We start from the raw sequence: 15,551 nt of genomic DNA, 5'->3' as shown, positions 1-15,551 counted from the left end.
CGACTATGACAGTACACCAGTCTCATTCTTCTTCTTCTCTCTTGTTTAGCAAAATTGGTACGTTAACTTCTGCAAGCCGGCATGATGCCAGCGCAGTCAACTTGCACCCGAGAAAAACAGACGCCCACCCTGATGAGTGAGACAGACTTGCGTTACTGTACCAGTCCAGTACACGCAGGTTGTGATGATCTTACTTTTCTATTATGGGTGGCACTGAGAATACTCTGTTACAAGAGCTACTGCTTAATTAATTTAAATTTCACCCTACAGTGCCAATGAATACTAGAAAAGGAAAATGAAGAAGATAAATAATCTGATTATCTATCACTGCACATGGTATGTATTTGCTTTAAGCGTGAGCGGAAAACCCGTTCCGCTCGCGGATTTCGCGGATTTTCGGTAAATCCGCAAACTCCAGCGAATTTACCGAAAATCCGCGAGCAGCGGATCCGGGGGGCAAAAGTTCAAGCCTTCAAGCTTGAAGTTGTAACTATTTTAGGATGGCGCTGGCAAGCTGCCAGCGCCATCCTAAAATAGTTACTAAGTTAGCTTCAGTTAGCTTCAACAGGAAGCACTAACAGATAAAATAAAGCAGGTGCTCGAGCACGTGCTTTATTTTATCTATTAGTGCTTCCTGATGAAGCTAATTTAGTAACTATTTTAGGATGGCGCTGGTAGCTTGCCGGCGCCATCCTAAAATAGTTACAGGATGATGGATGGACAGCTCACTCAAGGGATCCCTGCGCACATCGGTGCGATTGCATAGTAACACACATATGGCCGCTGGAACTAGTTGAAGCTCAAATTCAGTGACTCATTCCTCAGCCCAAAAACAATCATGAGCGTCGTCGAGGCTGGGCAGGTGTGCCTTCTTCTCAAATATACCGTCGAAAATCCGCTGTGATGCTGGATAGAGGCCTTTGCATCCTTGACTTTCACAAGCGCAATCCTCGCGCTGTTCCTGTGACCAGGAGCTTCTTTCTCTTGATCTGCTGCTCTGATCGGTCTCTGACCTTGTTTTATACACACAAGAGGCATGTGAACTCGCATGGAAGCCCAGCCCGTTTGGCCCCGCTCACGTAGAAACAACATAGTCGCGACCGTTGCGACCACACAAGTAAGTTCGCGTTCCCGAACTTGTACAAAACCCTCGCAAACTGGCAAAAACAGCAAATTTGCAAATTCACACAAATTTGTGAATTTTGCGAATTGCGAGTTCGCAAATCCGCAAATTCACGGAACGCGAATTCGCAAAATTCGCCCATGCTTAATTTGCTTACATATGGGATGACTTTAGGTGCTTTGCTTTTTATTGAGTGAACAGTGATACATCCACACATGAATGACCGAGTTCTACTAAACTTATTAACAAAGGTAGTGATCGTAATAGCCGGATATATGCTGTGCTTGCAATACAAACTACTGCTACTATTCATGGTAGTATTCGGACAAAATTACAACTTCTTTTCCTTGCCTTTCCTACACTGGAACGGACGTGCGGGTGCGGTGTTACATGCTCTTCAAAGTAACACTTAGTTCATCCAGTGACCGTCTACTCTCTCTAGATACACATATGCTATCTAAGAGTCAGATAGTACCATGATCCAGGCATCCATCCATTCAAACTATATGTCAATCATTCTTCTTCATGTCTCTCATCTGGACAAACCTTATGTTTTCTCACGGGGAGCACACTATGCAATCTGCAATCTCAATAAGTAAGGAATATAAGAGCTTACCACTGCCCGCCACTACCGTGGCAACCCGCACAGCAGTTTCGTCCGGCACTTACACCGCCTCCTCCCCTAAAGTCTCCTCCTCCACCTCCGCGCTGGGCCCAGCAACAGATGTTCCACCTACAAAGTACATTTAAGAATGTTAGTTAGATGTCATAGACATACACCACTCACTAGTATTTCGTCTAGGAATGAAGAAATGTGAATACAGAAACCAATCTAATAATTTGTGACTGTCTACTCTAAAGTAAAAATGTCCCTTTTTCCAGGGAAGGGTGTTGTCTTGCTGCACTTTTTGGCACAACTAATGAATGCTTTCTTTTTAACACGCACCATTTTTCTCATAACAGACAGAAGCTTCACTTCTAGAACAAATCATCAGCATCACCACTAGGACAGAGGGACCAACGATTTAGCACCAAAAAGAAAAACCAGGTGAGGGCTCGGCTCGCACACAATAAATGTGTGAAATAAATCACTAGAAGCACTTTTCCATTTTTAATCAACCGTTTATGTTTTATGACAAGCTTGATTTAAAAAAATATTTTTACTTTTAATAAAGCTTTAAAATTTAAATAGACTCTGTGGTTTTTGGTCATGAGTGAATGAGCAAAAGGTTTTGCAATTTGCAAACATGAGTCCATGCCTCTGACACTTCTGAACTCTGACTCCGTACTCTTGTCCTGCATTGGATAATCATCATTGGGGATCAATCATCGATGAATTCTGGAGCTAAATGACTCTGCCACACTATCTAGTCAGTAAGGAGATTGGGGGTTCTTCAAAGTCTGATATCACTGAGGTATGTGGAAAGTCTACCTGCGCCTATTATAATTGATAAACAATGCACTATTTAATGTCCATAGTTCTGTTTGTGCAGGTTTGTCCCTGCAACAGTAGTAGTATGGATTGTCCTCCTATCCAAACCAAAAGTAAAGCAGTATCTTATTCTTTCTTGGTAGTCATTCACCTTTTTATTTTAGGTAATTGTCAAAGCATAAACATTTAGAAGACTTGAAAAGACATTATGGACAATCCCAGAGGACTGCACTCAGTGCATAGAGCTATTGCTGACTAGAATGGGAGTTTTGTTTTACACCTTTTGCCAAATGTGCAATCTTAGTTAGCTACACATACAGACTAATAAGAATAATCTAGTAATACCACAGGGAGTCATAGTTGAGGCAGGATAAGAATTTAGATACAGTCTACAAGAAGATCAAAGACGATTTAGAAAAAATCGAATGAGAAACGCTAGGAAAAAATAGGTACTCTATATTATAATTAAAATTTACCGGGGCCAGCAAAGGAGCCCTCGCCTGACCGATCCTGGCCTTGTTCAGCAGCAGCAGCAGCCTCCTCCAATCCCCTCTCACCCCTGGGGGGAGCTGATGTACAACATGAAAGAAAGAAAGACCAGAAAACATGGATGATATTTGTCAACCAAATCAAACATTTCAAAAGAACAATAACAAAATATTTGGGCGAAATGGCAAAGAGACAACTATTCCACGGGATATATTGACCTATCTCATGTGGTCTACTACGATATTAGTATTGCTTGATTTGCAGACCGTCGACTTGGAAAGTTATGTAACTCACTAAACAAACTACTAAAAAAGTTCGCCTAGGACTGGCAGGCAACAGTCCTCAGCATGCGAAGTGACAGACAAAGTCCATCGTGATTGCAGATCAGCGACAACACTAAAAAGTTTCCTACTACATTAACCAGTCATTAAAATACTCAAACTATCAATCCACCACCACTATTTCTTCTTATCGCCAGGTGTACAAAGGAAGGACTGGACTTGAGTCTGTAGGGGCAGATTTAGAAGCCCCTTGCGGCTCTTTTGCTCCATTGTTGCGTGACTTTTGTGACGCAGCGGCAGAACCAAAGAGGCGCCATGGTGCAGTGTATATTAACAACGTGACGCATATGGGTAATGCGTCACGTTGTAAAGCCCTGCGCCATCAGGGGGAGTTCCCGCGCAAGGGAGGGCGTTCCTGCGCAGGAACGCATCCTAAAAGTGGCTGAGGGAAATCTACAAGATTTCAATCAGTCACCATTAGGACAATGATGCGTGACTCAAACCCTGCGTCTGCTTGAAGCAGACGTACGGCTTGATGCAGCATTGGGGAGATAGGGTACCCAGAGCATTGCTGGAGCTGCGCCGTTGTTGTGACGCAACTCCAGCAATGCGCCACCTTTACGGCACAGATGCGTAACGCTTCAGTGGCGTTTTGGGCCCATGGTGCGCTGCATTGTAAATACGGCGCACCATGGGTGGTGGTGGCGTGGAGCACAATTACTGGCGCATCCCTGCTACTTTGCAGGGATGCACCAGTAATAACAAATCTGACCCTTAGTGTCTAGCATTACGCAATTCTTTAAACTACACTCATACATAATTTCTCAGGCCAATGAAATAAACCCAAAATCGAAAACAAATAAGCATAGTAGCAACGCTACTGAGAAGGAGAGCAGTGCACCTGAAATGCACAGAAGATTTTGAAATATAATTTACCTACAATGTAATCAGCAGCATTATTGCTCTTGGTAAAAAACTAAAATTTGCAAAATAATAACACACAGAGTAGTGAAGAAATAGCTACTACTACTCACCAAGCCCGGGGATCTCAAGGCCAAGCAGGTCGATCAAGTCGCGTTCCCGGTCCAGGAGATCCGTCCAACTGTGGGTGGCCTGGTTGTAGGTGCGCCGGACCCGAGAGTGTTGGTACAAGGCCCGGCACACCTTCTCCCACCGCTTCTGGCGCTCCCGGATCCCATACCCGCTAGCGATCTTGCCGCCTGCCATGATGGTCCTGGGGAGGCGGCGCTGAACATAAAAAACTAGTGCGGCCACCTCCTCCACGCTGAAGATCCCCCAGGCTGTGACCTGCTCCCCCCTCAAACGCCCGCACGGGAGCCGGGCACGGGGTGCGGGACCCTTCCCCTTCTCAGGATGCTTTCCGGCTTCCTTTACCATGGTCTGGGCAGAAAGGAAGCTAAATAATAAAGAAGAAATAGAATAGGGAAGAGGAAAAGAAAAGAGTTTAAAATAGTAGTTTAAAATTAACCAAAAGTAGCAGTAAACACAAAAATATAGAGCTAGAAAAATAGAGGGATAGATAATAAGTAAAATAGATTAAAAAAAAATTCAAACAAGCAAAGGATGGCAGAGATTCAGAGCGGATACAGAAAGCATGCCCAGAACCATAGCAATAAATGAGAAACATGATGGCCGCGCCCGTTCACGACTGCATGGGTAAGTTTGCGTGAGATTTCCCTTGCGATCACACGCGAACTTGTACTAGCGAGCCTCACACTTTGCGAGATTACACATCGCGCCCGGAAACGGAAATACGTCATGCAAACAAGATGGCCGCGCCCGTGAACAACCGTGAGGGTAACTTCGCGCCGTTGCGCTACAAGCGGCTCGCTAAAACGCACAGAACCTTGTGAACTAACACGCCGCAAAAAAAAAAAATCACATATTCGCACGAATTTGCGGCTTCCGAATTCGATCTCGCTCAAACTTGCAGAAAAACGAGTTTTGCAAAACTGAAAGCACTCAGCAGGTACAAAAGTTCAAACTCATCATTAGTAATCATTCCCTGTAGTGCTTCCTGAGGGGCCCTTCCAGAGTTAAGTTGCCTACTTGCAACTATTCTATGACCCTGCTCTGACCCTCACAGCAGGCTCATAGAATAGCTACAAGTAGGCCACAAAGGTCCTGTGAAAAATTGCACTGCAACAGAAAGCAAATTACAGATAAGGAAGCAGGTGCCAGACTGGAAGTTTAAATTCAGTGACACATTAATCAACCCCAAATTAATTCATGTCAGTTGAAGCAGGGCAGGTGTGCTTGCTTTCCCCCCCCATAATCTACAGTGATAAACCAGAGGGTGGCAGTGATGTACCAGAGGGTGGCATGGGTGAACCAGAGGGTGGCAGTGGTGAAACAGAGGGTGCTGTGAACCTGTGATGATGAACCAGACGTAGAAACAACATAGAAACAACATAGTCGGGACCGTTGCGAGCCGACAAGTAAGTTTGCGATTGCCAACTGGTACAAAACCCTTGCAAACTGGCAGAAACCCTTGCGAACACAAAAAATAGAAAAAATCCGCAAATTCGCGAGAGTTCGCAGATTTTGCGGATTGCGAATTCGTGAATACGCAAATTCGCGAACAGCAAATTCGCAAAATTCGCCCATGCTTATTAATAATCATATTTTTCTATATTTATTTGAAAGGTAGTGTCAAGGCGCCAAACATTGATTACGCACTACGTCCACCGCCATTTTAGTAGTTCTTCAGTGTTATTTTTATTATATCTGTTACTTAGAACTCAGTAGTTCTTTCTCTCTCTCCCCGTACACGTCGCGAGGAACCCCACCTGTCTAGGGTAGTAATATGTAAAATGACCTTCCAGCTCCGGGTACTTGCATTGTCTGGAGTTTTATTAATGTTGGGAGGGGGAGCTTGATAATACGTCCTTGTTAATTTCCATTGAAGCGCATGTTCTTGTGTTAACACGGGCTTCTATGGGAAATAACAAGGCCGTATTATCAAGCTCATTATCGCCGTTTTATCAGCATTTTCCTGCCATTAAAACTGCAATAATTTTTTGGACCGGTCCTTGATAATATGCACCTAAGTTTACTTGTCAAATAAAAAAGCAATCGCCCATATTATCAACAAAAGGTGATACATTATCGCGGCTTTTATCGGCAGGAAACTGCTGATAAAGCGACGATAATGGGCTTGATAAAATTCCCTTGTGAATAACCATAGCAGCCCAGGTTAACATCAGAACCTGGGCTGCTATGGGAATTTATAAGGGCCTATTATCAAGCCCATTACCGCCGCTTTATCAGCAGGTTACTGCCGATAAAAGCTGCTATAATGTATCGCCTTTTGTTGATAATATGCCCCTTCATTTCTATTATAGTATGTAAAACTTTCCTTTTTTTTGTGTAGCAGTTGTTCAGAAGTCCATGTTTTTTTCTTTTTCTTGAAGTTCAACAAGCAAATCTTTCTTTATTCAGATTTCTTGCTTTCTTTTTCCGGGTCGTGTGTGTCATCCGCTGCTGTGCTTTTGTAATATATTAATAATCATATTTTTTCTATATTTATTTGAAAGGTAGTGTCGAGGTGCCAAACGTTGATTAAGTACTCTGTCCACCGCCATTTTAGTAGTTTTTCACTGTTATTTTTTATTATATCTGTTACTTAGCACTCAGTAGTTTTCAATTATAGTCCTTATTTTTATTGAGGACCGTCATACCCCTCCCCCACAAGATAAAAGAAGTATGAAGTTTTTTTAATTAACTTTTATCAAATCAATAAATGTAAACAAAACTGAATTATAACTATATTAGAAGCAACTAGAAAAATAACTTTAACAACAAACAATATTATAAAAAAATTGTTGAATGTACTCCAAAAGATGTCCGATTGGTATCTGCAAAACAAAAAAGAAAATTAGAGTTTAGAATTATGTAGATGTGAGTAAATGAGCTTAAGCATTACAAGTTTTGGTTACTCTACAGCTGTACGTGTGCAGTGTGCCTCGCACATTTCAGTTCTGTTATACTGCCTCGTTCAAGTGGTGTCTATATGGAAGTGGCTACTGCGTTACTGCCGCCCGTTATGCCGACTTATTTCTTATGTATTGAATGCTTTGTAGATCTAGGCCTCTGTGCTTACCGTTGTTTAAACCTTGCGGCCAAACATTTCAGGCAGTTGAATTCACAACTTAAGTTGGGCTGTTCTTCTACACGTCCAAGCAGGCAGCAGTGTCTATTAGTTTAAGAGCGAAAGAGAAATGATGTCACAGAGAGTGAGAGAGAGAAAAAAAGAGAAAAGAACATTAAAACTGTGTCGCAGATTCTGGAGTTGAGATTTTTTCTTGAAAAGTCAGACGCAGATTTACAAGCTAATTGCGTCACATTACCCATGCTAAAAGTGACTCAAAAGTGGCGTAATAAGGTTGTGGATCTGTTTGTCAGACTGTTGTAACCTATCTGTTGTCACTGCTCGGAGGTAATTATAGATTTTACAGAGAAGCTACTGTACACTACGCACTCTGGGCCATAATATCAAGTCTGGGCGTCAGAATTATCGCCACTTTATCAGCAGGAAAGTGCTGCTAAAATGGCGATAATGGGTTTGATAATATGCTTCATGGAATTCCAATCGAAGCTCATGTTAGATGTTCACAGCAGCCAGGTTCTGGTGTTAACCTGGGCTGCCATGGGAATTCACAAGGGCATATTATCAAGGCAATTATCGCCGCTTTATCTGCAGTTTCCTGCCGATAAAACCGCCGATAATGTATTGCCTTATGTTGTTGATAATATGGCCCAAAATTCGTTTTATTAATTTAATTGTTTACTTACTTACAATCATCCAGATTGCGTTGTTTATCACACCCCACCCTGCCCCTCCCCCGCCCCGCCTGTCCCACCGCAACTCCCTCCACGGACCGCGTCTGGGCTTGATAATACCCCCTTGTTAATTCCCATAGAAGCCCATGTCAACACCAGAACATGGGCTTCTATAGAAATTAACAAGGGCGTATTAACAAGACCATTTTCGCCATTTTATCGGCAGTGTTCTGCCCATAAAACGTCGATAATTTTAACTCCAGTCCTTGATAAATGCCCATCAGTGTCATATTATCAGTAAAAGGTGATACATTATTGCTGCTTTTATCAGCAGGAAACTGCCGCTAAAGCGGCGATTATGGGCTTGATAATAGGCCCTTTGAAAATTCCCATAGCAGCCCAGGTTCTAGTGTTAACCTGGGCTTCTATGGCAATTCACAAGGACATATTATCAAGACCATTATAACCGCTTTACCAGCAGTTTCCTGCCGATAAAAGCGGCGATAATGTATCGCACTTTATTGATAATATGGCCCATAATCCCTTAATGTACAGAGACGCACAAACTGATATCAAACAAAAAAAATAACGGCATGCATTATAGCAAAACACAATTACTACTATAAAACGTTTAACAACGGACGAATATAGGGGCATATTATCAAGACAGGCGATAACATTATCGCCGCTTTAATGCAGTTTTCTACCCATAAAGCGGCAATAATAATATTGCCTGTCTTGATATACTCCATAATTCAATAATGTACAAAGATGCACCGCACACACTCCCATACAACTTATCAACTCACCTTTCAAATTGATTTGTAGTTTAAGCAGAATACCACTCACACAGTGGATATTCTTGTACAGAATCTCTCTAGTTCCGTGTTTGTAGCAGAACCGTCAAATAGAACATTTTCCCCTCTCATTTTACACATACATACATATAAATAACCAATTAAAATCCTGCACACAATAATTCAAAACAAAACACACATTTCTATTGATTTAACATTCCAAACCGTTCCAACTGACATAACTTTCCACCCACCCCCAACAGATCATGCAAAAGTCAACTGTCAAGAGGTCAAAAGTTCAGCACTGTATAAAACACTGCACAAATTTAGACTATGGATAAGCACTTACTTATAAGTACCAATAAAGCAAAAACATCAAATTACAAGCAACAAAGATATACACACATAAACTTGATAAATATCTGTAAAAGATTTATTTTTAATTAAATTTTCTTGCTTACGTACGCTTATGGAACAACTTTCAAAATTCACACTGTACGCGCACAATAAATATACCGTAAAAAAAATAAATAGCATACATCACTCATTTTTTACAATGACCGGACAACCCATCCACCAAGCCTCAAATATTAGGTTCAAGACCGTAGGTAGAGCCCCAAATCCACCACGGTACCAGCCGCCTCCCTGCATCATTCGGAGCCGGATTGCTTTTGGTCAGAGAAACTACCTTACATTCTGCTTCCAGGCCCGGTTCTAGCGGGTGGGATGGGCGGGCCAGGCCCACCCAAATATCGGCCTGGCCCACCCAAACATAAACCCGGGCCCTGGAAGTGACGTCATCAAGGCCAGCAGAAAATGGCAACTGCAATTTAAAACCTTCTCTGAACGTTATTTTTCTTCTTTTTTTAGGAGTTGTGTGATTGAGCCTGGGCTCGCACTCCCAATCACGTATCTCCTATTGGAAAGGAGGGCTTTGTCTCCGCCCACTCGTGTAAGTACAATTGGGGCATGGCAAAAGGGACAAATAATTTCCTTGGAACTGGATTTGTGTACCGTCCTGCTGCATGGATACTTCATTCTTTTCAACTGGTGAAGAGGACTTTGTTTTTGCCGATTCATTTTCCTGAACTTCCTGAACCCTTGAGCTGTTTATAAGATCGGGCTGTTCAGAGTTCGTAATTAGCAGGTAAGAGACTGTGTGGCTATTGTTGTGTTTTTAAACCTGTGAGCAAGACACAATCTTTGAGTGCCGCGTATACTTTGTTTAAATCGTTTGTTTAAATCGTATCATTATCATTCATGACTTGTTCTGCCAAGGATGCACGGCAAATAAATGTCCAGATAACTCTGGGGACTAATATACTGCTGGCGAGCAATCTTTTGTCTGTTTGTGGTTTGTAAATGCAGAGAAACTGCAGTTAACGTGGATAGCTCAGTGGGTTACTGCCTTTAGCACAGAGATCCTTTGATTATTTGCAGTTCAGAAGTTACAATCTTAACATAGGACAGTGACCTATTGACTGTCATCAAAGACCTGCATTCAAACCAAAATGGTATAATTAGATTTTGTTTGTTTGTTTTTGTATTGCTAGTTAGTTCAAATTTTCCCAGTCTTTCATTATTATAATGTTTTAATAAAGAGTTTGGCCACATATACATTCTAATCAGTAAAGCCAACAAGCGGGGTATGCTTTAAATCCTGTGTGTGTGCTTCTCCAGACCCAACCCTCTTAAAACATATTCCCCAGCAGCATGGATGACATGTGATTCCTACTTTCATCAAAAGGGAGGGAAGAGGAATTGTAGTCCATTCAGTTCCCCTTAGGAAGTCATTAATTAATCAACAGTGGGAATGGACACTAGTCTCTACAATAACCATTGGTTACTCTTTGACAACTCTCATAGACGCTGACACAATCGGTTGTTGAAAACGTGCGGTATATCTTTTCGTCCGCCCCTTAGTCAAGCGTCAGGGCATAGTCATTGGGTTGTCAAAATAACGTGCTGTATGCCTGCCTCACCCGAGGCAACCTCCAGTTAGTGTAGAAGTGTCCAGAGATAGGGAGACAGATCTCAGGAGGTGATGAATAAAACAAGGGGGGGGTTTGAGGAGTTGTAAAAAACGGTAGTTCCCCGTAACAATAATATTTATTCAAAGAAGGTGAGTACCGTTAGATAAAAAAGTAATGGTTATATTAAGTAATTGAGTTACCGGATTACCATATAACTCTTAAGGACAGGTCGACATGTTTCAGCTCACCTAGGGCCAGAAGGTCTATGGAGCTTTCGTCAGGACAAAACACAAAAAAAGGACATAGAAAGTACTCACACTATTAGTGTAGTTTTCAAAGGTTTGTACGAAGTTCTCAATTTGAGATTCCTGTAATAGTAAAACAAACAAGGTATTGCTAATAAGCATTATTAAAGGATAATGGCACCTAGATACGAACAACATTAGTTCTTCAATGAAAGCGCACCTAATTACGGGCACCTATTGGGGAGGAGGGTCTGAATGGGAGGAAGTTCAGGAGGTTCGCTACACTGGAATTATTTACAATTGTATCGGTCAGTTGGATTTTGTAAACAGTGATGAAATTATCTAAAATTAACAAAAAGGAAGAAAGTCACAGGATTTCCATATGTCTAAAACAGCGTGCAACGTGGCGACATTGTGAGGGTTTTTACACAACATACCTTCGTAAGTGGTTCAAAGTTCCACATCAGGTTGCAAAAGAGTCGCTAGTAACGCGGTCTTTGCTGAAAGGTTAGAGAGCAGAGGTAGTATTTAACAAAAGTGACTCAATAAGAGTAATGTCATAACTAGGAAATCACAAGGTTCATAGAGGAAGTCCTAACCGCCATTCTTACCCGCGTGTTCAGAAGCATGTGCTGCTTGTGCTGACTCTGCCCCTGGAAGAGGAGGCCTTAGTTCAGTTTCCTGTTTATAGTGGAAAAAGTAAAAATAAACAAGGGATAACCAGGTCAAAGCGCTTACTTCAAGATGGTGGCTCTGCTCGAAATTCACTCGCAAATGAATCGTAAAAATAGACATCAGTGGAGCCTGTGATGGTAGAACAATTTTTGTCAAAAGAAATTATACATCTGTATATTACATAATCTTTTTGGGAAAATCCAAAAAAACGAACGTTCTTTTTTTGGGAAAATGTCATTGTTTTTTGAGAACAGATTAAGAAAACTGAAACCAGGGATCATTATCACTCAATCCCGATACATGGGTTTTAAGGCGATTTACCCATCGCTGTTCCTTTTCAAAAAGGATCTGTTCAGCATTTTGATTCTTATCATGGAGCATCTCGAGTATTGTCCAGCTCAGTTCATCGCATGTATGCCCAGCTTCCAAAAAGTGTGTGCTGAGTTTGGTGGTATTTTTCTTCAGTCTCACATTACTTCTGTGTTCACCTATGCGGATTTTAGCTTTTCTGCAGGTCATGCCAATATATTTGAGATGGCAAGGGCATGTGACCATATACACCACATGGGTGGAGTTGCAATTCGTGTGGGATCTTTGGGTCCAAATGAAGTCATCAGACAACTGTAATATTTTGGTGGTTTTAGTGAATTTGCACACGCCACAGGTACCACAGGGGAAATGCCCTGTGACTGGAGCCATGTTGATGTTCCTGATGGTAGGTGTCGTGAAATTTTTCTTCTTTGGTCGAGTGTGCACCAAGACATCTTTCAGATTCTTTGTTCTCTTGTTGGCGAATCTTGGTTTTGGCCAATCATACACGCCTGACGTTATTATTTTCCAGTTTTTTCTTATCAACTTTTGTACTTCATAGCTGGCAGGGCAATAGGTGGTGACACAAGTAACCAGGTCTTTTATTGGTTCCTTTTCATGCAGTTGGAGTAGGCATTCCAGAGGTTGATTCTTTGCTCTCTTTTTACATTTTGCAATCACTTGGGGCGTGTAGTCTCTTGCTCGTAGCTTTTTACTCAGGACTGTAGCTTGTTCTTTGTAATCATGTTCTTTACTACAGTTACGCTTATGCCGGAGGAATTGGCTATATGGAAGGTTGTCTCTGAGTGGGCGAGGATGGTAGCTATATTAAGACAAAAGGCTATTCTTGGCCGTAGGTTTAGTATAAGTTTTTGTCTCAAGTTTCCCATTATCTGCGAAGATGGTCAGATCGAGGAAATCAATGCTGGTCTGGCTAGCTGAAAAGGTGAATTTCAGCCAGCGATCTCTCCTATTCAGCCATTCAATGAATTTGGTTAGGTCTTGCTTTGTTTCCCAGATTAGCAGGATATCGTCAATGTTGCGTTTCCAGTATTTAATACTGGAAACGAATGGGTTGTCGTTGTTAAGGACAAACTTCTGTTCAAATTGACTGACGTACAGTCCCGCTACTGACGGCGCGAAGGCACTGCCCATGGAAGTCCCGTGGCACTGTAGGAAGAGGAGTCCATTGTACTCAAAATAATTCTCCTTTAAGGCTAACCTACAGCACTCAAGGACAAAGTGGCGAGGAGTCCGGTGGGACCATTCTTCCTGAAAGAGTAGGTCTTCGAGCATCTGCATGGTATCATCTTGTGGTAGGCTCGTGTACAATGATTCGACATCCAATCCTACTAAGATCATGTTGAGTGGGTCGAATTCTTTATCCGCAATCTGTATTAATAGGTCGCGGGTGTCTTTGAGATATGTCGGGGTTCGCTGGACAATCGGTTTCAAATATTCGTCCGCAAATTTTGAAAGAGGTTCCAAAAGAGAACCAATTCCCGACACAATTGGACGGCCTGGTGGTGGCAACTTGTTTTTATGAGTTTTGGGTAACGAGTAAAAAAATTGTATTTTTGGAACTCGTGGGGTCAGGAAATCGGCTTCTTTTTTAGATATCCATCCGTTTACTTCTGCCTCATGAACCATTATGGCGATAGTGTTCGTTAGTCTTGCAGTTGGATCAGAGTCCAACCTCCTGTAGAAGGTTTCATTTGATAGTAGGGCAAGACATTGTTGGTCATAATCTTCTTTTGTAAGGATCACAACCCCTCCGCCCTTATCTGCTGGTTTTATAATTATGTCTTCATTGTCTTTCAGCTCATTGAGGGCAATTCTTTCCTTTTTTGGTAAGATTTTGGAAGGGTTTTTTCTTTTTTTCAAGGTGGTCTATTCCTTTCAAGATTGCCTGTTCAAAGGCTAATATTTCGATTGGTACATTGTTTGTGGGGGGTAAGAATTTAGACTTCCTCCTTAATGTGGTGTCTCCCTCATTGTTGGTTGGGGGGGAGCCATCAAAGAATGCCTTAAGTTTTAATGTCCTACAAAATTCAGACAGTTCGCATTTAAGTTTAAAGGAGTCCAGGGTGGGGGTTGGGACGAAGCCTAGGCCTTTGTTCAAGACTGTAGTTTGTTCTTGGGACAGGATCGTATCAGTTAAGTTCACTATTAGTGATTCTTCTTGTTCTGTTCCGTCTGGGCTGAAGACATGCTGCGAGTTTGTACATTCAGAGGACGGTCTTGCCATGTTATGTTTTTCTTTTTGCCTCTTTGTAGATTTTGGCCTCTCCCTAAAAAAGCTTGTGTCGATTGAAGGGGTGGAATCTGGTTATGCATCATTTGGTTTCCCATTTGTTGTTGTTGGTCCACCCCCTGGGTGTAGGGGTTCATCCAACCTCCATATGGGGGCATAAACGGTTGGAAAAAAGGCATAGGGTTTCCTGGAAAAAATGGTGGTCTATGCCATCTGTTCCCTCTATTTCCACGTCGTTGACCTCTGAACCTTGGGGTGTAATGTCCCCTCCTCGATGTTTGTGGGTCCTGATTTCCTTCTGAGCCATCAGAGGACCACCCTGCAGAATCTGTATCTGAGGTGATCTCATTGGCAATATAATCCTCCTTAGAATAGGGGTGCATGCGTTCTTGGCTGAATTTTTTTAGATCTTTCGCTAATTTCTGAAGTTTATTTTGCATCAGAAACTGCTGAGTTTCGTCCATTTCTTTATTGATCTCGTCTAGTCTTGTTTTATATACTTGTGGGTTAATGCCATTCTTTAGTTGGGTTTCACAGGTTAAGATTTCCGCTAATAGTGCATCTGATAGTCTCTTAGCGGTCTTGACTATAAGCACTAAGTAATCCAAGGTGCACTTCCAAGATATGGAAGACCAGTCTCTTCTAAATGCCAGATCATGCAGGAAGATTCTAGGTGCATTGGATATCCATAAGCCTCTTGGTGCCGATTTTGTTCTCAAATACTCGGTCATAATAATGCCATGTATTGCAGTTCTAATCTGTTCTCTCTTCTTGTTCGTTAGGGTATCCCATTCGTCTGTTTTAGCAATAGCTTGTGTAAAGTCTGTATTCTGTAGTAAGGACTGTGCTGCCAAAATTTCATCAATATCACTACCAGTAAAGCTGAGACCAACGTTATCCTCCATCTTGCAAGACTTGTAATCCCCAAAAAAAGGGTAAAAAAGGAAGGGGTACACCACAATGCTATCAAATTCGTAAGCAAGGGCGTTGCATTCCCGCAGCTGTGCGCTGCTTAAAGGCTTTCATCAAAAGGGAGGGAAGAGGAATTGTAGTCCATTCAGTTCCCCTTAGGAAGTCATTAATTAATCAACAGTGGGAATGGACACTAGTCTCTACAATAACCATTGGTTACTCTTTGACAACCCTCATAGACGCTGACACAATCGGTTG

General features: G+C 42.0%; 1 protein-coding gene across 1 annotated transcript; it reads right to left on the bottom strand.

Moving 5' to 3' along the window:
* Positions 1 to 14,296: 14,296 nt before the first annotated feature.
* Positions 14,297 to 15,286, bottom strand: LOC147725313 (uncharacterized). Its single transcript, XM_086964432.1, has one exon. It carries the CDS (start codon positions 15,284 to 15,286, stop codon positions 14,297 to 14,299), a length of 990 nt encoding a protein of 329 aa, XP_086820558.1.
* Between the last annotated feature and the right edge of the window lie 265 nt (positions 15,287 to 15,551).

Source organism: Lissotriton vulgaris, chromosome 3_2, assembly GCF_964263255.1.
Source record: "Lissotriton vulgaris chromosome 3_2, aLisVul1.2, whole genome shotgun sequence".
Lineage (NCBI taxonomy): Eukaryota > Metazoa > Chordata > Amphibia > Caudata > Salamandridae > Lissotriton > Lissotriton vulgaris.
The sequence above is the reverse complement of the archived record's forward strand: the minus strand, read 5'-3'. Positions and strand labels throughout refer to the sequence as shown.

What these genes read in the sequence shown, in the direction of transcription:
- LOC147725313 (XM_086964432.1), bottom strand. Translation starts at nt 15,286, where the DNA reads ATGGAGGATAACGTTGGTCTCAGCTTTACTGGTAGTGATATTGATGAA.